The sequence below is a fragment of the Morus notabilis genome, unplaced genomic scaffold (genome assembly GCF_000414095.1).
Source record: "Morus notabilis unplaced genomic scaffold, ASM41409v2 Scaffold218, whole genome shotgun sequence".
Lineage (NCBI taxonomy): Eukaryota > Viridiplantae > Streptophyta > Magnoliopsida > Rosales > Moraceae > Morus > Morus notabilis.
In genome coordinates, this window is record NW_010358631.1 from 182,146 (window position 1) to 207,295 (window position 25,150).

Genomic DNA, 25,150 nt, shown 5'->3' on the forward strand with positions numbered 1-25,150 from the left:
CTCCCCCGGGTGTGCTTTCCTTTTGGGGTGGCTCTGCTCAAATCTAGCTTCCATTCCATGATCGATGGCTTGTTATTGGTAGATTTTTTTTATAGTGGTATTAAGAGCATTGATGTTTCCGTCCCATAATGTGTTTTTTTTATTATTTTGTTGTGGTGTTTTTATTTCAGTAATAACGAAGGTGTTGTCGGGCTAAATAACGCCTCGTTCATTTTATCGATTCAGTTTTTTATTTCAATTTTGTTACAGTTAAAAGTTTTCACAAAAAGTCACATCTAACTTTTTCTATTACAATAGAAAATTCTCACATAAAATCTCATCTAAACTCAAATTAAAAATTCAAATTAACGAATTAACTGAACGAGAGCTAAGAGTTTAAGTCCCCCCTCAATTCAACATTTCAAACCAATTTTCTAACTCCACAATTTTGAATTTTTTCCTTTTTTTTCGGCCTGTGCCTCGCAGGTCTGAACACTCTCCTTAGTAATAGACGTAGCCCATGTATATTGATTGGCCGTTGCTGATTGTGGCCTTTAGTAATGACTGTTCCAATTTTTTTTTTTTTTTTTTGAGAAAAACTGTTCCAAACATTTTTAATTGGCATTAGTAACAAAACTTTAAAAAGAAAAAAATTGCTACTCAATTAAAACGACACCTACAATTTTTTTAATTATTATATAGATAATTTTTCTTTAAATTAAATTTTTGGTGATGTATTATTTCTTATGCATTTTTAATTTTTTATTTTTAAAAATTACTACCCAATTAAAAAAACCAGCAAAAAAGTTTTAATTATTATTTATAATTTTTTTTCTTTAATAAATTTTTAGGTGTTGTGTGATTTTTTATGCATTATATTATTATTTTCTCAATTCAAATTGCAGTTCTCGATAGTCATCCAAATGCTAATTCAAATTATATTCTGTGTTCAAATTAAAACTCGATACAGAACCAAATAAATTATCTAAATCTTTATCGCCATTGATGAACCTTCAAACCTGATTTGTTATCTAAAAATACCCCAAAATTATCTTTAGAGGTAAGCCGAGTTTGTCTTATGTGTAGGCCACTAACCCTTGGGAATATCAAGCTCCATACGAGTTTTCCATCAACCAATTAGTTTTTCCTCCCACCATACTTTGACTTCTTTTGTTCTTTTTGTATAGTTCTCTTGATTTTATAGCACCATTGTGGTTGTTTGGAAACAAAATGGACCGTAGAAGTCGTTCGTCTCTAATACAAATGTTTAATGTTAATTGTATATTTGACACTAAAAAGTATGATATGACGTATTATTTTCATTTGTGTTCCAATACATAATGCTATTTGAAATATTAAAATCTACTTTTTTGATAATCAGTAAGTTTTAGAAGTTATAAAAGTAAATTTTTAATTTTAAAGTAAATTGAAAAAATAAAATTGTAATAATTAAATGAAAAAATAACCATATCAACTAATGTATCAAGTGCTAATTTGTCATATACTATACATAGTGAGAAATTTACCACAAAGTATAACATATGACAAATTTAGCACAATAAATTTGCCAGACGCGAAGTTCAAAAAGTATAAAATTTCCGCCTTCCATTTCTCTTCTTATTCTAGTACGAGCGATGTGCTTGTTAGTAATAAATTATTTTTTACTTTTGTATTTTTTTTTTTGTAAATTTAATTCAATATTATAAAGTATTGTTAACCACATTTTCATAATTATTCATTCTAATTGTTTTTTATTATGAGAGTATACAAATAAATATAATAATTGAACTTATAATTTGAGTTGAACTTGAACTTGTATAGACATTTAGCCAACCTATAATCTTTTTCAAATTAATAATAAGATCATAAAATTTATAATAATAGTAAAATGTTATGAAATTATATGTATAAAAAATTAATATTGATTGAACACAAAAAAATTAATATTGATTGAACACAAATCAGCAAATTCGTATGATACATAATGATTGTTGAACAAAAAAGTTGAATAGACAAATGTATGCAATGTGCATATAGTATGGAGTATAGAGACTTACAAGTTAAAATATTTCTGGAAATGAAAATAATGAAAAAACGATTTCTAAAAAAATAAAAATAAAAAGCTTTCAAAATATTTGAGAGGGGGTGTATTTGAGAAAAAATATTTTTAAATATAAATTAAGAAAAAATGAATGTTTTGATGAGAAAAATCTAAAAACACAAGATTTTTCCTAAAAAAAATAATACATGATACCATTAAAAAAATTTTGTAAGGAGAGAAAAAGTGCAAACCTATCATTCTCTCTCTTTTTAAAGGAAAATTAAGAAAATAAAATTTTCAATGAGAAATATCCAATTTTACAATATTTCTATAAAAACGTTGAATTAGGAAAAAAAAAAAAAGTGCAAACGAACTTTCTTAGCTAGGTTTGAGATTAATGCTATATATGTATTTGTTTGTGTATATGCATAGAATATCATATAAAGTGTCGACATATATAGTTTGGCTTAATTGTGATGATCAAAATTAGAATGCAAAATGTGTTTTATGATAATGCAAGTATTTTCCACTTCAAGATACAAAAAGTCAACTATACTCTTAGTTTAAGTACAAAAATGGAATAATTCAAGAAAAATAAGTACAAAAAAGGAATAAGAGGTATCCCTTTTTTATAATACTTATAAATTACACATATCCACTTAAAATATACTGAATTAAAAAAAAAAAAAAGGCATAAACACTAGCGCGATTAAAAATTCTCGGAGAGTTATGCATTGATAAGACCATTCACTATTTTGAAACTCGATTTCTCTCCCACCCATGAGTACATTTTTTTTAGTAACCAAACCGTACATCTTTCGTTAAGGTGGGTGAGTTAAAAGAGGAAGTCGAAGAGCTTGCCCCATCCATGAACTAAACCCATATTCATTTTTCAATTTTTGCAAGTCAAAACGACAATTCTTTTTTAGGACATCTATTCTTATCCTTAGGGATTATTTTTATAAATATCTTATTTCAAAATGTCCTTTAACTTTATAAAACAATTCAAATTATCCCCTAATCTATAAAAAAACGTTTTAAAATACCCCATCGTCTAAGTACGTGTATAATGCTAAGGGTTTTGCTAACTTGGCACTCATTTTAAAATATTAAAACTAAGGTCTCATTTATTTCGCGGATTTGAGTTTTTAATTCGAGTTAAGATGTGACATTTTCTGAGAGTTTTTTATTATAGCAAAAAAAGTTAGATGTGATATTTTCTAAGAGCTTTTAACTGTAGAAACCTAGAACTAAAAACTCGAATCGGTGAAATTAGTGCTGAAACTTTGGACGGGCCGCCCGCGACCGCCCAAAAATACCGAGTTTTTACCCGAGCCCGAACCCGACCCACTCGAAAAATTCGGGCCGCCCACCCGAGCCTGAAAATGCCCTTGAACGGGCCGCGGGCTTATATGTGGTTGCCCAAACCCGGCCGGGCCGCCCGAGCCCGCCCGAATAGTCTGAATTTTTTTTAATATTTTTTAATTTTTCTAATTATTAAGTTAGTTTGTGTTAAAATTATATAAAAATCAAAATCAACATTCAACGGACATTATTAACACAATTGAATAAATTAATCATGTATATTAATGATGTATATTAAATTCGTAATTCATAATTGTCTCGTTAAAAACCTTACCAAGAAAAACTCAATTGGGATAAAAACTTGGCAAGGAAAAAATAGTGAAATTATTTTGTGACGAATTACAAATTTTTCAAACTTACAAAGTTATACAATTACAAATACAATGTCAAAAGTAAATACATATTTAAAATTTACAATTTAATTTGAAGCTGAAGGATTGTCTTCAAAATTAAATGTTAATCGATTAAATTCATATATCCATTTTGACTTGCCGGTGAAATTATATCCTATAGACGTTGATCGGCCCGATCCCAATCCTTAATGCAAACCAAGGCTTCAACAATATCCCTTTGCAATGCATTTCGGCGTTCCTCAAGTATTCTTCATGTAGTACTGAAGGCTTGATCGGATGAGATAGTGGAGACTGTGATCGAAAATATATCCATTCCCAATCGAGTTAGAATTGGCCAAGTTAATGCCCGTGCCCTCCACCATTGAACTAAGTCAAACGATTTTGCCGTACCGTCGACTACTAAGCCTTCACTGAGGTACGCCATAAGCTCGTTGAAGCTGCCGCCGCCGTTGCCACTGCCACTTGTTGACGAAGATTCACTCCCAGCTTCTGTTTGAGTTGTCTTCTTCTTTTTCTTCAACCTGAAAACATTCAAGAATAAATGCGGGTTTTCGTCTTATTGTTATGGTTATTGTACTCTAGGAGGTACTCTAAACCTAATCTCATATTTACTATAGATCGAATATATTTTTTCCTTTATTATTGGATATTGGTCCCTACAATTGATGCCTAAAAATTCACCTAAGTTTTCTAAACCACTTTTTAAACCTTCTAATTTTAATCTAGGATCAAAAATAGTACCTAAACCATACAACAAATGAAACTTAGACCAATATTTTATAAATTTCTTTTCCATAGAATGGATAGGAACTACTAAGATTGGGTCCTCCCTATATTCGCTAAATAGATTCTTGCGTAACAAATTCAGTAGTGAGAAATTATCCTTCTTCCACGTTGTGTTGGGCATCAACGGGAATACCACTATAACTAAAAAGATCCATTATAAAAAAAAATAAGAGCGATTTGAGAGATAGAGTTTTAGAATAATGTGATAGTTTTTAGAAAAATTGTAATAGAGATTTGAGAGATTGAGAGAGATTGAGAGAAATTGATAGAGATTGAGAGAAATTGAGAGGGATTGAGATAGTTTGAGTGAGAAAAATGTGTGGGGGATGTGGGGTATTTATAGAGAACTTTTTGGGTTAAAAAATTGATTTTTTTTTCAAAAAATTCAGGGTGCAATGGCTAGTTTAGGGTTCGGCGGGTTCGGGTTCGGGCGGCAATGGTAAAAAAAATTTAGCCGTTGGACGAGTTTTCAGGCAATTTGGGCTTCTCGGGCATTCGGGCAAAATTTGGGTTTTCAGGCTTATTTTTGGGTCGGGCACCAACGATCAGAATTTTGACTGTTTTTTGGGCAATTCAGGCTTCGAGCGGGTTGGGCATTCGGGCTTCGATGGAAAAATTCAAAAAAAAAAAAAAAACTCCGACGGACAGCGGTTGACGGCGCTACACGGCGGTGGGCTCCGACATGGTGACCAAATTCGGCTGCCCGAGCCGAGCTTGAAAATGCAACTTTGAATGGGCCGGCATATGGGCCTGCCCGCCGAGCCCAAAAAATTCAGGCAGCGGGCTTGTCCGCCGACCCAAAGTTCCACCACTAGGTGAAATGAACGACCCCTAAATTAAGCTCACAAAGAGATTAATTATTAAAAAAACATTCAAAGAATTCAAAATCCAATTATTAAAATAAATTAAAATGAAATATTGTTCCTAATTCATTTGCCCATTCGGGTTTGTCCTCTTCTGCCTTTAGCCACTTCTTCTCCTCCCTTCGACCAAGGTAAACTTCAATGTAACGAATAGAAGAAATTGTGAGGAAATTGATTGCCTTCCGTTTTTTTTTTTTTTTTTTTTTTTTGGTTTAATGGAATAAGGTATTCAAAATTACTGGGAAATGTTTAAGGATTGAAGTGGACGTTTCTTTTGCAATTCTGCCATATGGTTGTTCGTTGGTTTGGGAAACCCATGTGATAAATACAAAGGAAGTAGACATAATTTAATCACAGGAAGAAGCAAGACCCAAATTTACCAAAGTAATCAGCCAGAAAAGCTCTAGATCATCTTCGAAGCTGCCACTACCGCCGTCACCTTCGTCTTCTTCGCCTTTGTCTTCTCCACCACCTCCGCCGCACGGCCGCCGTTCTGACCAACGAAACCTTTTTCGTCCTGAGTTTCGAGTTCCGCCCACCTTGTCCAACCAGATCTGCTTCGTGAGCACGTCCTTCGCAAACCCAATTGTCCCGTCACAAGCTCAGGCCACCGAGATAAGGAAGATGCAGAGGGGGAAGCGACTGAAGAAGGGATGAGTTGGTTTTTTTTTTTTGTTTTGAGCGGGGAATCACGAGGATTTTGATTCTTTTTTAGTTTTTTTTGGTTTTTAGTATATTTTGCCTCTTAAATTTATCGTTGTTTAATAAATTATTCAATAAATTATTCAATTTTAGTAAGTTATTTTTTTAATTTGTAAAATTATTATAATATATCATTTTTTTAATAATGATTGTGTTAAATTAACGTCAAAAAAATACGTTTAGTTAAAAATTTTAACACTTTAATATAAATATAACATAAATATTTTAATATCTCAACTTTTAATTCCTTAAATTTAATAAAAAGTTTAAGTAAATGTAATAAATTTATAAATTTAGGAAGTAACTTGTCAAAATTAAAAGTTTAATGGCAATTTACTAAATAATTTACTAAACCGTTTAGTTCGCTGATTCGAGTTTAGATATGACTTCATGTAAGAACTTTTTAATGTCACAAAAATATTAGATATGATTGTTTCTGAGAATCGGTGAAATGAACGAGTCTTTAATTTTTAATATTTTTTAATCAAGTTTTTTCATTTCTTTAATTTTTTTAATATTTAATCATTTTACACACTTAATTAATACTTCATGGCCTTCATTATTTTTTAAATGAATGTCACATCAGCAATTCAACAATAAAATTGGACGGAATAAGCATTTTGAACTTTTTTTTCTTTGGGTGGGTTTGATATTGATTTTAGGAGAGGAAAAACACTTATTGAGACAGCAAAAATTTTAAAAGTTGTTTGGTAAAAACTAAAATAGTAGATTTTGGAATAATTTCCTCTCAATCTGAAGCTAAAAGCAGAATCAGCCTAAAGGTTGATTCTGATTTCAGCTTATGCGGGAATCGTTTTGAAAGTTTAATGAAAATTTTTTATTCCCAATTTTACCTCTAATGAAATCTCAAATTTACCACCTCAGAAACTCATTTTCAGATCTGTTTCTGTTCTCATCTCCTTTCTTCGTTCTGTCTTCTCTCTCCTCCTCTTTGTTTATCTCTATTCTCTGGCTCCGTCTGAAGTGATCTTCCCCGGCTCCATTTGAAGCGATCTTCCTCGGCTCCATTCGCCGGTCTCTCTCTCCGTTCGCCTGTCGGTGCTCATTTGGTTTCTCCTCTGTACGATTGTCAGTTTTCCGGTCTCCCATCTCCTCCTCCGACTGCCCATCTTTACGTCATCAGATCAAGAGGTAAGCCTCTGTAAGTACTCCATTTTTAGTTTGAACATCTGGATTTAATTCTGATTTTTAGTCCGCATATATTTTGGGTTTTAGGGTTCTAATTTTTTGCATAAAAGAAAAACACTTGAGCATTGTTGAAAGACTGTCGATTTGCCGCAAGTGGGAGCGCGCACGCGCAAGTTGGAGCACGCGAGCAAGTGAGAGCGCACACGCGCAAGTATGAGTGCGCGCGCAAGTGGGAGCACGCACGTGCAAGCGGGAGTTTTGATTTTTTGCATCAAAGAAAAATACTTGTACATTGTTGAAAGCTCCTCAACACCTAACCAAGAAAATGAAATGAGGCACTAACGGAATCAGCAACAACAACAAAAAATCGAAAGAATGAGCACTTATTTGGACAGTTGCTTAATAATGTTCGAATTCAAAGCATGTTATGTTATTACATTCATATTATGTAATCTGAATTTATGTACAAATTTTCGGTTCTTCTTTATTTTTCATGATTATACTTTGATGCTCATGTGTGTCTTCTAAAGAGAAAGCTCCAGAGTCGTCTTCATTTTTCTATTGGGAATAAATATGAATTCCCCCTTCTTGTGGAGGTTTTCTCCTAAACACACACACCTACAGGCATGGTGTTTTTTATGATAGTTAATATGAGGTTTGTTCTGTGTGTTTCAATCAAATACGTTAGTTCTTATGCCAATTTTTAGATGAAGTAGCTTGGACTAGAACCTATGATTAGCTTGGCTATTGATTGAGTGTTCGAATTGGAAATAAAGTTAGTATTATCCTTATTATTATTTTTGTAAATTAAAGCATGAAGCCTCACATTGTTTTAGACTTTAAGTTATCAATTCTCAAATGGAGGGTAGTATACCATAAGGTAAAGTAATATGAGACCCCGAGACTGTGAATCTGTTTTGTGATTTGTGTATTATAGAGGTGGAAGTTGGACGCCGTCCTGGAACTCATTTTGATAAAGCTGGATGGGAAAATTTAATTCAAAAATTTAATGAGCAACCAAACGAGTATATAAAAGACAACAATTGAAGAATAAATGTAATGCTTTGAAGAATGATTGGAAGCTTTAGAAGGAACTAATTGGTAAAGAAACTGGTCTAGGTTGGAACATTAAGAAGAATACTATTGATGCCTCTGAGGAGTGGTGGCATAATATATTGCAGGTATACAGAATTATGTGGTTTGTCATTGTTTATTCTAGTGTTGGACTAGGCAGGTTTAATTTATTCAAGTGCTCTTGCAGATTCATCCCAACACATCGAGATTTCACACTTGGGGAATTGAATCACAGTTAGAAGAAAAGTTAAATAGGATGTTCATGAATACTGTGGCCACAGGAGTGCATTCTTGGACACCATCATCTAGACAAGTGCCATGTGAGTCTGATAAAGTTGAAAATGATAATTTTACTCTACCTGAACAACTTGATAGTAGTGGTAAGTCAGGTGAACCAGTGCGTAGTGAAGTGGCACAAGACCGTAAGAATAAGAGGCCAATTGAGACAGAAGAGAGACAAAAGAAAGTCAAGAAAGGAAAAGGAAACTTGAAGGTTGGAGGAGCTGCTAAATTATCTCAACAAATTGATCGCCTTGTCGATATAGTTGAGAAGTACCGGATCATTGATTGCGCAATCTGACACTGGAAACTATAGCATAACAAAAGTTATTGAAGTTCTAGATTCATTACTAGGATTACAGATTGGTAGCGAGTTGTATTTCTTTTTGGTCCACTTGTTGTTAGACAAGAATAAGAAAGAGGCATTTATGACTTTTAAGGAACCTGAGTTGAAGCTCAATTGGCTTAAGTTTGAACATAGGCTAGGATCCTCCACTTAGATTTCCATTCCTCATTTCTTTTAAGTGCGGTTTTCTTGTTGTATTGATGGTTGAGACATTGTTATTTTCTTTCAGTATGGTCTTGTTGTTGTATTCATGTTGGAGACATTGTTGTTTTCTTTCAATGTGGTTTTCTTGCTTTATGTTTAAGACATTGTTGTACAATGACATTTCGTATTACTACTTATATATGAGTCTGATTGTTTTAATTGCACCATATTGAATGGCAGGTTTATTGTTGTTGCCAAAAATGACTGACAATGATGATGAGTTTGATCTACAACTTGTATGTACCATTGCTCGACTCATTGAATATTACTACAACATGTATGTTCATAAGAATCTGTGTATGAACTCTTCACAAATTGGAAACATGTGGGTAACAGAATTATTAAGAGGGCATGAAATTATAAGTTATAGGATGTTTAGAATGGATAAGAACGTGTTTTTGAAGCTATGTAATGATGTACAGAGAAACTACGGGTTACATGGATCAAGGAATATGTGTGCGGCTGAAATACTTGGAATGTTTTTATTCATTTTAGGTCAGGGTGTGGGGAATTGTTCAGCACAAGAGCGATTTCAACACTCTGGTGAGACTGTGAGTAGATATTTTAATAATGTTTTAGAAATTGTATGTAGTATGAACATTGATATTATACAGCCCCCAGAACTAGAGTTTAATGACGTGCCAATAGAGATAATGATGGATCGTAGATATATGTCACATTTTAAGGTAAAATCATACTTTTTATTGCTTTATTCCCTACTAAAATTATGTTTATTATACAATAAAATTCTTCTTTATAGAATTGTATTGGTGTAATATATGACGTACGTGTTTAAGCTATAATTCCACCAGAAGATCATGTGCCATTTATTGGAAGAAAGCGTGTGCCAACCCAAAATGTGATGGCTGCTTGTGATTTCAGTATGAAATTTATATATGCATATGCAGGTTGGGAAGGTAGTGCCCATAATACAAGAATATTCTTATCAGCACTACGTAACCGACATTTGAAATTTTCAAAACCACCTGAAGGTTAAAACATTGTCTATATTTTATATTATATATGTTTTACATTTTACTAATTCTTGTGTTTTTATTTTAATAGGTAAATATTATTTGGTTGGCACGGGCTATCCACAATTAAAAGGATTTCTTAGACCTTATAAAGGAGAACGATACCATTTACCACAATTTCGAATGGGTCGTCGACCAACAGGCAGTAAAGAGGTATTCAACCAAGCACATTCTTCTCTTCGAAGTGTCATTGAACGCACTTTTGGTGTTTGGAAGAAAAAATGGAAAATTTTGAGAGCCATGCCTAATTATTCATTTACGAAGCAAATAAAAATAGTTATTGCAACAATGACGCTTCATAACTATATTAGGATGCATGATAAGCGTGATCGACATTTTCAAAAAGTCAAGGATAATCTAAATGTTTTCGTTTTTGAAGAGCATCAACCGGAGGGCAATGTAGAAGAAGATGAAGCTTCACTATCACAAGAAATGGATGAAGCACGAGATCAAATTGCGATAAGTTTAATGAACACGACTTAATTCTTTTAATGACTCTGTCAGTTTTTGAACATGAAATGTACATTTTTGTTCAACAAATTGATTACTCACTAATGCTCCTTTTAGTTGTAACTATATTGTGAATGAAGAAATGAAAAAAAGAATTAATTATCATAAATTTATTGTTAAAAAACTCAAAATCATAGCATTATGTTTTTTTAAAGTTAAACAAGTATCTCTAAATACCAAAAATAATTATATATATTTAAGTTTCATACAATGTCTATTTTAGTCATTTTACATACCCACAGTAATTTAACATTAAAATTTACCAAACGCTATTACACTGATTTTAAAATCAGCACAACTATTATAATTATAGTTTATCAAATACTCAATTTCTTCGTGTAACAGTTGCTTCTTTTTTCAATACAACTAAAATCAATTTTTTTAAAATTCACAATACTATCAAAGTAAGTCTTTATTTCGGAGAATGTTTTGAACTGTTTTTAAAAATCGGAAGGCACTTTAGAATAATGTACAAGTTTCGGGGCATTTATGAAAATAATCCTATCCTCAGCTCCAGCCTTACTAGTTACTACTACTCCTTTCACTCGTACACTGCAACTCGAACACTTTCTCCGAAGCCATGTCTCTCCTTCCCTCCAAGCTGCTCTGCCTCCTTCGTCCTACTAACCCAATCCTGGGACTCGCCCACACTCGTCGCCAAACGTCGCCGACTCCGCCGCCGCTACGGCGAGTTCTCTGCGCCAAGAGAACCGGCAAGCAGAGATATCCATCGGAGAAGAAGAAGCTAAGGCTGAAGCGCAAGGATGTCCTCGCCGACGTCAAGTCCGCGAACAAGTTCGAAGGATTCTGGAGGCTTTCGAAGCTCGGCGTTCCGGTCCACAAGGATCCCGGGAAGGATTTCCTCGGCATCTCCGACGGCTTGCTTGAAGCCATTGCCAAAGTTCTCGAGTTCCCGGTAATTTGCGGTTCTGTTTGTTGGTGAAAAAGTGTATAGGAAAATTACGAAATGAACAGAAAATTAATGATGATGTTCTTTTTTTTTTTTTTGTGTGGTGGAATTGGTTCTGGAAATGTGAAGTTCTGTCAGTTAAGTCCAAAATTGAAACTCGAGAAATTATCAATTAGGTTTTTAAACAAAGTTTGCGTTTTTGGTTGTTTTTTCTTCATTTCTGATTAACAGTGGTTCAGATGTGGAAGGTTTTAGTATTTTTTTTAGCTTGGCGGGAAAAGAAGTTCGTAATTTTCATAACGATTTTGGGTGCTATTTGTACCTAAAAAGCCAAAAAAAAAAAAAAAGAATAAACGACGAGAGAGAGGGAAAGAAAAAGTTTGCATTTGTATTGTTATAATTTTTGATATGAAGATAGATCGCCATAGCTGAAAGAAATGTGTTATTATTCTAGGTCAGCTGAGTAGTTTTTTTTTTAAATATTTTTTGATATATAATTTTACTTTTTGGCATTGGATTTTCACTTTAGATAATCTAGTATTTGTTAATAGGAGCAATACTAAAGTATTCCTGTGATATCTGACGAGTCATATTCCCTTTTCCCCCTTGGTAATTCCAGGTTGCTTCAATGTTGCCTGCAGAAGCATTCTCAGTAGTTCGTAAATCTTTTGATGCGCGGAAGGTAGGTTCAATGGTTTGAAACACTTTCATTTTCCCTTTAATGCTTGTTCTTATCATATAAGAGGTGAAATCTTAAAGTCAGTCTTTGTTTGATAGACACAGAGATTTGGTTTACCTGCTAAAAGAACATGCTTCTTTCGAAAGTCTATCATGGGTTAACTGCTTTAGGAGAAAGAAAGTTGGAGTTTCTTCTGCTTACACAACTAATATCCTCTGTTGGTGTTTTTTCTTTTTGGTTATCATTATTTAGGTGCTAAAGGAGCCTAAATTTGTATACATAGTTGACATGGATGTCAATAAACTTATTAGTTTGGAGCCTCGTGCATGGGACTTCATTTCGCGTTTGGAGCCTAAAGCTGGGCTTATAGAACATTTGCCGCATGGAAAAGTATCTGGGGATTTAATCAGTATCATAAAAGACTGTAAAAAGATCTCTGGCAATGCAGTTTATAGGGATGATGAACATGACATTTCCTCTGTGTCTAAGGGATCAGTCACGTATAAAACATCCACAAAACCAAGAATTGCAATTGTGGGTAGTGGACCATCGGGGCTTTTTGCTTCTCTCGTTCTTGCAGAACTTGGTGCAAATGTTACGTTGATAGAACGAGGGAAGCCTGTTGAACAAAGGGGACGTGACATTGGCGCTCTAATTGTACGTCGGATACTACAGACGGAAAGCAATTTTTGCTTCGGAGAGGTTATACTTTAAACTTGATTTTCTTTTACTCTTGATAAAAATTCTATTAATTCGTCATTTATTTTACGTGCCATTATTTTCAAACACTTTGAATTTAGGTTTTGGAATCAGTAATCTTTTCGCCTGTTGATATGGGGGGACGTATCCGGTATTGGATGCTAGTGAGTAAGGATGTTGCTCAGAAGTGTTTGCTCTCTGTTTTTCAATGGCAATCAATCAATGTGATAATGGCATTTTTTCCCCCTGAAAATTAGGATGTTAAATATGAAATTCATGCTTTTTCCTTCTAACCTTTTTTATGGAGATCTGGATTCTGTACTATTACTGAAAGGCTATGACCAATAATGTGATTGATGTGGATCTCCCAAAATGCTTAGGAGAAATGGCATTAAGTAATGTTAATTGCTTAGGTTGATATCACATTTTTTTATTTTATTTTAGATTTCATGTTCCTGTGGTTTTTTAACTATTAAGCGCAAAATTCTGTTACATCTATCTGTCATTATTTTTGTCTAGTACTTTCTTTGCTACTTATGCTACATTTCCCGTCCTTTATAATTGAGCATTTATCAAGCACTTATACATGGCAGGGTGGTGCAGGTACCTGGAGCGATGGAAAGCTAGTAACTAGAATTGGAAGAAACAGTGACAGTGTTTTAGCGGTTAGAACTTTACCTTTATCTTGTTGAAGTTGTCTTATCTACTTCATTTGAATTGGTTTAGGCTTTACCTATTTGGCTCACAGAAACTGCGTGAATCACTAATTGCATTTGATAAATTAGTTACTGGTAGACCATATTCTTTCCACTATTATTTTGGAGATTATTAAAAACAAGGTCCATCTCAATTGTTTTAATTATTGTTTTTCTTCGGTGATGAAATTTTACAACAATAAAGAAAATCTTGAGTCTTTGGGTGCTCCAACTCTCCAAGTATCCTTACTTAAGCCCGCGTCACTTATCTTATTGAATGATTTAACAGTGATATCGTTTTAGGTTATGAAAACTTTAGTTCATTTTGGAGCTCCAGAAGGAATCTTAGTTGATGGGAAGCCACATCTTGGAACAGACAGATTGGTCCCTTTACTTCGCAATTTTCGCCAACACCTACAAGAACTTGGGGTGAGTGGCCTATTAGCTTCTAGCCAATCCGTTATCCAATGGATACTGTCATATATTTATTTCTTAATTCATACATGGTTCCTAATGCTGTTCCTTTTTCTCCTACAATTCTTAGGTTACTATTGAGTTTGGGAAGAGAGTAGATGATCTTCTCATAGAAGAAGGAAATGTTTTTGGGGTCAGAGTATCTGACTCGAGAGACAACTCACGTTCTAATAGCCAGAAGTGGGAATATGATGCTGTTGTTTTGGCTGTTGGACATTCAGCACGTGATATTTATGAAATGCTTCTTTCTCATAATGTCACTTTGGTCCCAAAAGATTTTGCTGTGAGTAGCTAATTCTTCTCTTTTATTTGGGTTAATAATGGTGTATCTGGTAATGTAGCTATGATTGAATTAATCATGAGACCAGCTTATCAATATGTATGATTCTAACTAATTTGTCTTTCATCACTGCCAATACTACATTGTTTGCACACGTTAAATCAAATTTAACAAAGGAAGCTACTTTGTTTGTTTATGAGTGTAGTTATTGACCAGAACAGTCTTACGCTTATTCTTTCATAGATTCTGTGTAGATTATAGAAGTATCATATGGTCCTTTTGCACTGCATATTATCTTATTTGTACTTGTCTGCTACTGTGGGTAGATGACTTAGTTCATAGTGTAGCATACTTTGTAAAAGAAATGGTGAAACTTTAGACCATCTCTTCCTTCATTGTCCCTTTTCCCTGTGCATTTGGTACCGAGTTCTAAATGAGTTTGGAGTTTCTTGGGTGATTCCAAGTAGGGGTGCGGAAATCTTCAATGGTCATTTATTCAATAGTAGGTGCAAGAAGCTTTGGAATGGAGCAATTCTCTCCGTTACTTGGGCTCTTTGGTTAGATAGGAATAACCAAATTTAAAGGCCTCAATGCTTTTTCCTTTTCAGACTTGCTTAGAGGATGGGATTTAGCACTTCATAAATTTTGTGTTCTTAGTTTTTTTTTTTTTTGCTTCCGATTTTGTTTGCGTAGGTGAACTCCTTGTCCCATGTTGTCCCTTTTCTCCTTTTGTCCTTTTATTAATAATATTCTATCGTTTCTTATCAAGAAAAATATTTTTTTTTGCTTTCAATTTTGTTTGCGTAGGTGAACTCCTTGTCCCCTGTTGTACCCTTTCTCCTTTTGTCCTTTTATTAATAATATTCTATCGTTTCTTATCAAGAAAAATAGTGTAGCACGCTCTGTTGCTTAGGTGGTGATTTTTCATACACAAACAACACACATGCATGCTTGCTAGATCATGTGGTGTGAAGTCTCCAGTCTCCACAATTGCAATAAAGTAACACTTGCTATTAGGGAGAGGTGGTGATGAGGAATGTTATACTTCTGTAGCTATTCTTCAGGACATAATTCTCCTAGACTAAATTCGAGAGGAAATACACTGCATAATGCCAAAATGCTGGAAATTTGAAAGTCTAGATACATGCTTTCTAAATTTAGTTGTGGAACTCTTGTTTTCTATGGCACTTCAAAAAAATAAAAAAAAGTACTAGTGAGGATTTACTCTTTTTTGTATGAGTTTCAGTTTATTTACTTGTTTTCCTTTAATATGATATCTTATATGGTTTGAACAGGTAGGTTTGCGGATTGAGCATCCTCAGCAAGTGATAAATAGCATACAGGTTAGTTAAGTTACTTGTCTCCCTTTTGAAAAAAAAAAATTTGCCTTCCTTGTAAGACGGTGTACATTTTGGTTGTAACTTCATCTCTGCCAGTTACTCTCTTTCTCCCTTTGAAAGTTTAAGTAGTTCGAAATATGAGCCAGAGATGTTAAGACCTGCATAGGAAGAGGTTGCTAGTTACTGTATATAATATCCACTGCTACAACACCCTACATTAAATATGGTTCTCTGTTCTTTTTAGTTTATTTTTTTATTTTTATTTTTTAATTTTTTCCTCCACGAAACATAAAGACGCGTTATTAAAAAATTTGGAAAAAGACACGGATGCATCTATTTAATATCAGATCCAGGTTCTTTAGTACAAAGCCAACAGACTTTACAAGCTACCACAACTGATGTCTTCCATTACTTTATATTTTAAGAAAACGTAGAATGGCAGTTACTGCAAATCCTAACAAACTCAATGATACATAAAAGTGTTGCAGGGTACTCATTTATGAAGGGAAATTGTGTTAAATGCCCATTTTGGATACTTCTTAAAACTTTATATTCTTTTCGAGTTTTTATCACTTATTTACTAGGTGTACATTGATGATTTACCTAATTTGATAAGTTCTTCTAAAGAGTAAATTGCTAATTTATTCCATTAAATCAATGATTTACTGGAAACCCCTCTATGAGTTCTTTTTATATTCTCATTTCATTTTTTTTCCTGATTAGAATTCAAAAAATTTATATGAATATTTGTAGTATTCTGCTTTGGCATCTGAGGTTCGCTGTGGACGTGGAAAAGTACCTGTGGCAGATTACAAGCTTGTGAAGTATGTACGAGACGAGGATAGTGATGCATCTGCAGGTGCAAGTCGTAGTTGTTATTCATTCTGTATGTGTCCTGGAGGGCAGGTACTTCTCTTTTCCTTTTAAGAGCCTAACAATTATCTCTGCGTCATTTGAAATTGCAAATTGCAATCCTTTAGCTGGGATGCTGTAAAGAATGTAAATTGAGTAAACTAGAATTATCAGACAAATTTATTGCATACCTCCTTTTTGTGGCACTAAGTCTCAACATGTCCCTTTCATTTAGGTGCCATTTGGGAACGGCTTCTAGATGACTAAGTTATACATAAATCAATTTAATGATGATGGACCCACCTGTTATAATCTTATTGGATATTGTCATTTAAAATGCATTTGCAGGTCGTTCTCACAAGTACAAATCCATCAGAACTCTGTATTAATGGCATGTCTTTTTCTCGACGTTCATCTAAGTGGGCAAATGCTGCACTTGTTGTGAATGTCTCAACAAAGGATTTTGAGTCACTGAATTTTCATGGTCTTCTTGCAGGGGTTGAATTTCAGGTATTTGCTTTCTTTCAACTTTTGCATTTTTTGGCTCTTGTTTCCAAATTTGATGTTACTTTCTTTCCGGATATGCTTCTTTAATAATCCGAGCCATTACAGACATTGCAACCTTTTCTCCATATAGTTCGATATAATTAATCAAACTGTTTGGAGTTACCTTCAATTTTCTTCTGCTACACTTGAATGCCGTAGGATATGACTTCCATGCAAGGCTTTTTGATGTGGTTGCATTTCATTTTTTTAAGTGGCATTTCATATTTTCCAACTATTATGTAATAGTTTTGTTGGCAAAAACAGTACTGATTTCAACATTTTTTGTTTAAAAATTAAGAGGGAATTAGAAAGAAAAGCAGCTATAATGGGAGGGGGAAACTTCGTGGTGCCTGTACAGACAGTTACAGACTTTCTAGATAGCAAATTATCAGGTATGGTTAATTTGTCACTTCCTGATATGTTTTCCCGTTAAAAAATCTAAATGTATTTATAGTACTAGTTGTCTTGTTTTGTGTAGCAACATCTGTTCCACCATCAAGTTATCGGTTAGGAGTGAAGGCAGCACATCTCCATGAGTTGTTCCCTATTCATGTAACTGAGGCCTTGCAGCGCTCTATCTCAATGTTTGACGAAGAGGTTTTTTCCACCCTTCCTACAGTTAATTTTCTGTTGTCTGTTACATATATTTCTTGAACATTATAAATAATTATGTTCTTTCAACGTTGGAACTTTCAGTTACCTGGATTTGTTTCCAAAGAGGGTCTTCTTCATGGAGTGGAGGTAATCTTTTTTCTATAATATGTTATCTAGCTCATTGGTGGGGTTAGATCGTTAGTCTCATTTCTGTTAATGGACAAACTGTCTTCCTAATTGAATTATCACATTAGATATATATGTTCCTCCCCTAAAGTGTTACTTATGGTAAGCGTATTATTTTTGCTTCCAGACTAGGACGAGTTCTCCTGTCCAAATTCCCCGCAGCATTGACACTTTCGAGAGCACATCATTGAAAGGTTTGTACCCAATCGGCGAAGGAGCAGGATATGCTGGAGGGATCATGAGTGCAGCAGTGGATGGCATGTATGCGGGATTTGCTGTGGCAAATGCTTTCGAGTTATGTCATGGTGGTATAGAGTCAGTTTTTGGCAAGACTCAGAGGGCTGGTGTCGTTAAATACTAGGAACTTATTTGGTTCCTGTTTCCACAGTGCCTCCCGGTACGCCATAAATACAAGTTCAAGCATCAAGACGTATGTTGTAAGGTAGATAATTAAGTAAATTTCTTATGGAACATTATCTAGCATACTCCATTTCCTTGATGAGAATGCGCTACATAAAAAGAATAGAAAAGAAAATTAACATTCCATCTTTCCATTATTGTCGTGCAGCTTGCTAAATATTTCGGCTTTGATCAGGCTTGGAAATATTCAAAATCTCCTTTGAAGTGATCTGGTGGGTCAGTTGTAAGTGAAATCGATCAATGTCTGCTTCATTGAATCTGACGAATGAAGTTTTCATCTATATCAAACTATTGCTGATTGAGAGCTGTTATAGATTGTAGGAGCTGTTGTGATGATCACTAATATGACAACCTTAGATCCTAGCCCTCTTGGGAATCGTTTAGGCAACTTTTCAAGCACGATAGGCTTCAAAAAAAGAATATTGTGAAATTTAAAGTTACATCTTGTCATACAACTACCAACAACGTTAATTGTTACTTTTTTTTTTTTCTTTTTAATCCACTTTATTTTTCCCATGTTATTTGCTAAAGAACCCAACAAATAGCAAAGCTTGCATTGTTGGCCTTCACTGTATTTTTATTCCTCTCAACTGGGAAAGAATGTTTCACATGCATTCAATTTCGATTGGAAATGCAAAACGAAAAAGGATTTTCACGGCAAGGTACGTTATTTTGTCCTATCGGTAAAGTAATTTTAGCCGATTAAATTTCAATGATATGATTTATGAGTGAAAGAACTTTTGTGTTATAAATTGCAATATTTATAAGATGCATATTCATAAACTGGGTTGTTAAAATTTGATTGAACAGCCAATAAAACTTGCTTTATCAGCAGGGCAAAATAATGTAACCAACCCTTGAATTTCTTTTTAAGAGTTAAATATTGCCCCTAAAGAAAAGAAAAAGAAAATGAGGAGTTTTTACATGAATGATGGTCTTTTTTTTTTCCGTTAAAAAACAGGTATTTTTTACGAACCTTTCGAAATTAATTTCCAATGCACCATTAAGAACGTAGTAACCTAACTGATACAATAACTAGAGGTCATATTCGACTCATTTAGGGAAAATTTTCTTGCCCCCTTTTTTACCCTTTTTTTATAATTTTTTTTATTTGGTAGCACTTTTGTTTGACCTCTTTTGAGTCCTATGAAAAATGGTGCATTCTTTTAAACCAGAGGGAAAGGAAAACCCAACTTCAAAAAATAAAAATAAAAATAAAAATAAAAAAATAATAAAAAGAGGGAATGGAAAACCATGTTTTTAGGTAGGAAGGTTTTGAGACATGAAGCAGGATACCCACAATGCTCAGCACTTGAACCCTTTTGTTGTTTTTAATAGCAACGAGAAAAGAAGATTTTCTTGTGTTGAGATCAAAATGGATACTAGATATCCCATGTGATGTGACCAAAAGAACCAAAAGAAGCAATGAATACACAGAGACAAAATATTCAGACTGCAGAGCCATTTTGTTCCCATCCATATTGCTATATCCCCTTTCTTATATATAGTTTCCCAAGGTATCCAATGTGAACTACTACAATCTATAGTCCCAAAATCCAAACCAAAGTACAATCGGTGAGTATCATATAATATGTTATACTGAAAATAAAATAAAATAAAAGAACAAGGACAAAATCACCAATCTGAATAATTTTGTTGCATATACATTACATACTGCCCACATAATCAACGAAACAAAAGAAATAATTTGCCCACATGGAAGTTGCCACCTCAGCCCCCATGATATGTTTTGAGTGCCAATAATACATGGGATGAAAAGTGAAGAGGATCTTCTCCTTTTCCTTTTTTTTTTTTTTTTTTTTACTTTTTTTTGTTTACTTTTTGTTTGTTTGGATTTTATATGGTTTTAAAGCCTTTAAAAGGACATGTTGGAGCAGCTAGAGGACATGCAAGGAGCATGGCATATGCATGGGTTTGAAATGGTCTATGATGAATTATGCAATTTGTTTCATATATATTAGCACATGAAGGCCCATTATTTGGGCTTAATTTATTGTAATCCTAAAACTGCACTTATCCACTACTCACCCAAAATCAATGCACAATTATTATTTTCTCCTTCTAAGCATCTAAAAAAAGAAAATGATTGAATTTATCTTGCGTATTTTAACCACCTACTCTTAATTAATATTTTATTTGATTATAAAGAATATTAATAAAGAGTATATAATAAAAATATCTAAACGCATGTACTCTAAATGAATATATATCTCTTTTTCCTATCAAAAAATTTGAGCAAGGAAATACAAAAGAAAAAAAAATTGGAATCGTGAAGGTTCATTCTAGTGATTAAAATAGGTTGATTGGTTTGAATTACAGCTGAATTCATCTCCCCCACTAATCAATCATTTACAATATTATTTCAGTTTTTCTATTTTTTTTTTCTTCTTCATTATATGCATGTTAATTGCATATGGATCTTATCCAACATAGTTTTTCTAATTTCTAGTATCCCTAATTCTTATGTATTATCTACTTATTGAGACACTTTAGCCGTACAATATAGGGTGACCAAATACACTGCATTTTCGTCCTCAGAATTCCTTTGTAGGTATAAAAAAATACCTTACCAGCACCACTACGATACAGTTTTAACGGGTAGATTTGCATCGGGTTTTATTAATTGTCATACTTTATTTAAGTTAATTTGATCTAATTGTTAAATATGTAATTGAATTTGATATGACACTTAAAAGAATATCTTATCAATATTGATTTTTTTTCCCAAAACCTACTGTAAGATTCTCTTTTCTTATCAATATTGATTTTTTTTCCCCGAAACCTACTGTAAAATTCTCTTTTTTACATGATTTTACAACGGGATTTATTTTATTTTATTTTATTAGAGTTTCCTTTTCTCATATATACTAATCAAGAAAGACTATTATGGTAAATCAATTCTACCAAAGAAAAAGACAACTAACAAAGTCTTCACAATTTCAGGACAATAATGGTACCACAATCTACTATTTAGAAAATCCTAGCTTTTGGACTTGCCCTACGCGCAGTGTCGTTTCTGAACGGATCTGCTTCATTATACTAAACAACCATTCAAAGTAAAATAAAATCTGGAAATAGTAATGCTTAATTAGAGTATGGGGGACAAAAAAGGGGAGGCCTAAAGGGAGAGGACAAAGGGTCACAAGTCTCTGCCTCTTTTTTGTTTTTTTTTTTCAACTGAGAACTGAATAAAGTATGATTTGTTTTAATCACATATGGCATGTGGCAGCAATCAGAAAATTGAGTTTTGTCATGCAATTCTCTTGCTGCAAAATCACATTGTTTTTAAGCTGCAGAACATACAAAAATATGGGTCCTCTTTATTTGTATTTTTTTTTTCTTTTTTTGCATTTATTGAATGTTGATTTTTATGATTATATTCTGAAGGGTGTTTTGTCCCAATTCATGTATTAAGCAACAAAAAAGCATAATGAATGTTTTGAAGCAAACCAGTTTTTTTTTTTTTTTTTTTTTTTTTTTTTTTTTTTTTTTTCATCCAAGATTCAGATTAAGAAAGGGAACACTTTTTAAAGAGTACCCCTATTCATGTGGTGTCTCCGTCATTGTGGTTGTTTGTTTTTTGGTAGGAAAATGAAAAGGGTAATTTCTATTGGTGGCAGAATATAATCATGAGAAATTATTATAAGAGCCAAAGTTGATCAACATGGAGGGAAAGATTTCAAAACCAAAAAGGGTGAAGAAAAAGAAAAAGAAAAGAGAGAAGAAAGTTTTGGTTAAAGAAAGGAGGGGTGGAGTTGTAAAGTGGAACTTTCAACCTGAATAGGGTGGCATGTTACAATCCAAAAGTCTTTTGACCACCATATTAATATTAACTATAAACATGCTTAATTCTTAATCTTTCTCTGGTTTTGCAAAAGCAACTTTGTTACTAATTGGATTGAGCTTACAAAAAAGAGAGAATTCATTACTAATTGTATTATAAAAAGGAAACACAATAATTTTATTTTGGTTGAAAGAAATACAATATTTTACATATAGGGGCAATTTTACTTCTAGTGATTTGACAGATTACCATTTTCTGTCAAGAGCAGATTCACGACCCCGACATGAACATTTTGTCACTCATATTATTTCTTAGAAAAGTATTTGAATACATAATAAATCGGACAAAACCCAAGAAAATTATTCACCTTGAATATATATATATATATATATATATATTAATGTTATTCTATATCATTTTCTTTTTGAATCTAGTCAAGCAATAAAAATGGCTATGAATCTCAACACTCGAGTGGGACTGCTCTTTTTCGTTCTGATTTGTTGGAAACATCAATGATGACCCTACAAACACAAATGGTGATCTCAAAACGACTATGCCCCAACTTGGGTATCCTAAAGCCTTTCTAACTATAAAGTGCCCCAACTAACAAATGGTTGCAATTATTTATAGTTTAATATCTGTCCTGTGGTTTGAGAGAGAAATAGGAGGTCAATCTCTATTGCCATCCTAAAATATAAAAAAGAGAAGGGGAAAAAAACTAAAAGCAATAAACCATAAATGCCCCACATTAGGTTCAAATTTCAAAGAGGCTGAAAAATGAAAAAAAAAAAAAAAAAAGGATCATGGTGACAACAACAAACTATAGGATATTTTGACTCAATATTCCATGTGCTCATATCATATTAACTTGTTAATTGTCTTAAAAAATTTAAGAAAATTGTTGAATTTATACTTAGAGTGCATGGGTCTCTATTTTTACCCCTTAGTCTTAAATACTATTTTTTTTAACTAATATGATTATTTGAATAAAAAAGACAATAAGAAATTGGGTCAATAATAGTGTTTGTTCTCTAATAGCGTCATGTTACACTTGACAATTGATTGTCAAATTTTCCCCTTTTATATAGAAATGTGTCTGCTTATGTAGGAGAAACAAGTTGTTATAGATGTCATCTCTCATCCCCTTATTATCTTAAGTAAATCTCTTCCAAGCCAATATATATATATATATATATATATAATTAGAAATAAAAAAAAATTAAGAACAATCTGTGGATCTTACTAATTTTACTGTTGTGGTCACTAGTTATAAAGTTTCTAGGCAAGTGTGATTTTGACATCGTTGTTCCTTTTGGAGCATATTGACTTGTGATCTTGAGTAGCCGTAGAATCACTAATGACATCCTTAGTCATTACTCATTTTCAAGGTTCAATCTTTATGTGATTATGTGAATTAGACAGCCTGTGTGGTTCACGTCAATCTTCATATATTAGATAGGCTTCCAATGATACCTGAGGGACCAAAATTAACACACTTTCAAGCACTTTTCCTCTGCGTTCGTTACGCCTTCTTCTCTAGCTGTAAGATGGACCTTCCATTCCACCTTTCGGCTAAAAGCACCAAAATACAAGGCTTGTCCCCACATCATCTTCCTCTTTCTTTATTCTTATTTACTTAAGAATATTGTTGCTTACTTAAGATGTTAATCAACCATCTCTTGCAAAAGTGGGCCTTGAAATAATTTCATGTAAATACCTAGACTTTCAATTATAATGTGAATGTAATGGTTTAACATACATAGCACATATAAAGACACTGAATATTCCTTTGAGTGAATGAAAAGTTATAACCAGAACATAGTAAATATAAACATACTGAAAATAACTTTCAAAAATACTTTAATTTGTGTTGTAGGTGAGAACTTTACTTACCTTGTCTTGACGGACTTTCTGTAAGCAAATATACTCCTAACAATAATAATAATGATCGTAATACTATTTCAATAACAAAATAATTTAATAATACTGATATAATAACTAAGCATATGACACAACTATTCCATTATTATTTTTTATTAAATACTTAAGTTAATAAGTTTTGTCTCGTCATGTCGCCATTTAGGTCCAATCCTTTTTGTCTTTTAGTTCTTGATCACTCAATTCTTTAGACCTCGTTCATTTCACTGATTAGAGTTTTCAGTTTTAAGTTTTTATAGTAAAAAGCTCTCAGAAAATGTCACATCTAACTTTTTTTACTACAGTAAAAAGCTCTAAGAAAATGTCACATATCAGCTCGAATTGAAAACTCGAATCCGTGAAGTGAACGAGGACTTAGTCATTCAGTCCTTGGTTCAAGGTCCATAAAGTCCATATATACGGTATTTAGGGTCTACAGAGTCTATAAGGTCCACATATACAGTAGGTGAATATGTACTACTCATGTATAATAATATTTAGGCATTTTAACAACTTATAATGATTGAATTTATATTCTTAATTCGGGCATAATTAACAGCTTATAATTACTTAAGGTAAGTTATTACCTAAGCAGTACCATAGTAAAAATATAACTAAACTGTATATCAAAATTTGTACCTTAGCAAGATGTAGTTCTTCGAATACTAGAACCTTCTCCAATTGAAATATTTTAGTAAAGAGGGAGGCAGAACCTTTTCTATAAGAAGTGTTTTAAGTAGTGAAAGAGAGTTTTTGAAATTTCTGAATAAAGAAAAATTGAATTCTAAAGGCCTAAAGGCCTATAAATAGTAAAACTCTAAAGTACTATTAATAATAAAATATTATTATTTATTTCTTTTATTATTTGTTTTCTTAAATCTTCCATAGGAAGATAACATTAGAAGACAAGATTTTTCCTTATCTTCTTCTTTTTATTACCATTTATTAATTATTTTATTAATATCAATCTTTCTTAATTATCTTTTCCTTTCTCTCTGTTTTTTTTTTTCGTTTTCTCGGTTCCATCTAGTCTTCTGGTAGTAGGTAGCTAGGTTCTTTATATATATA

At 33.0% G+C, this 25,150-nt stretch overlaps 1 protein-coding gene across 2 annotated transcripts; it reads left to right on the top strand.

Moving 5' to 3' along the window:
• The first annotated feature begins 11,256 nt into the window (after positions 1-11,256).
• LOC21397110 (uncharacterized protein Cbei_0202) lies at positions 11,257-18,818 on the top strand. Of its 2 annotated transcripts, none has more exons than XM_024162192.1 (14): positions 11,257-11,601; positions 12,215-12,277; positions 12,527-12,976; positions 13,567-13,638; positions 13,972-14,097; positions 14,213-14,425; positions 15,718-15,765; positions 16,516-16,668; positions 16,963-17,124; positions 17,459-17,552; positions 17,639-17,757; positions 17,857-17,901; positions 18,068-18,382; positions 18,509-18,818. In XM_024162192.1, the coding sequence occupies exons 1-13, from the start codon at positions 11,266-11,268 to the stop codon at positions 18,299-18,301; spliced, it is 2,115 nt and encodes a 704-aa protein (XP_024017960.1). In that variant the 5' UTR covers positions 11,257-11,265; the 3' UTR covers positions 18,302-18,382; positions 18,509-18,818. The 2 variants fall into 2 exon arrangements, with proteins under 2 accessions (XP_024017960.1, XP_024017962.1); XM_024162194.1 differs by having other exon boundaries at positions 16,516-16,621; positions 17,111-17,124.
• Positions 18,819-25,150: the final 6,332 nt, after the last annotated feature.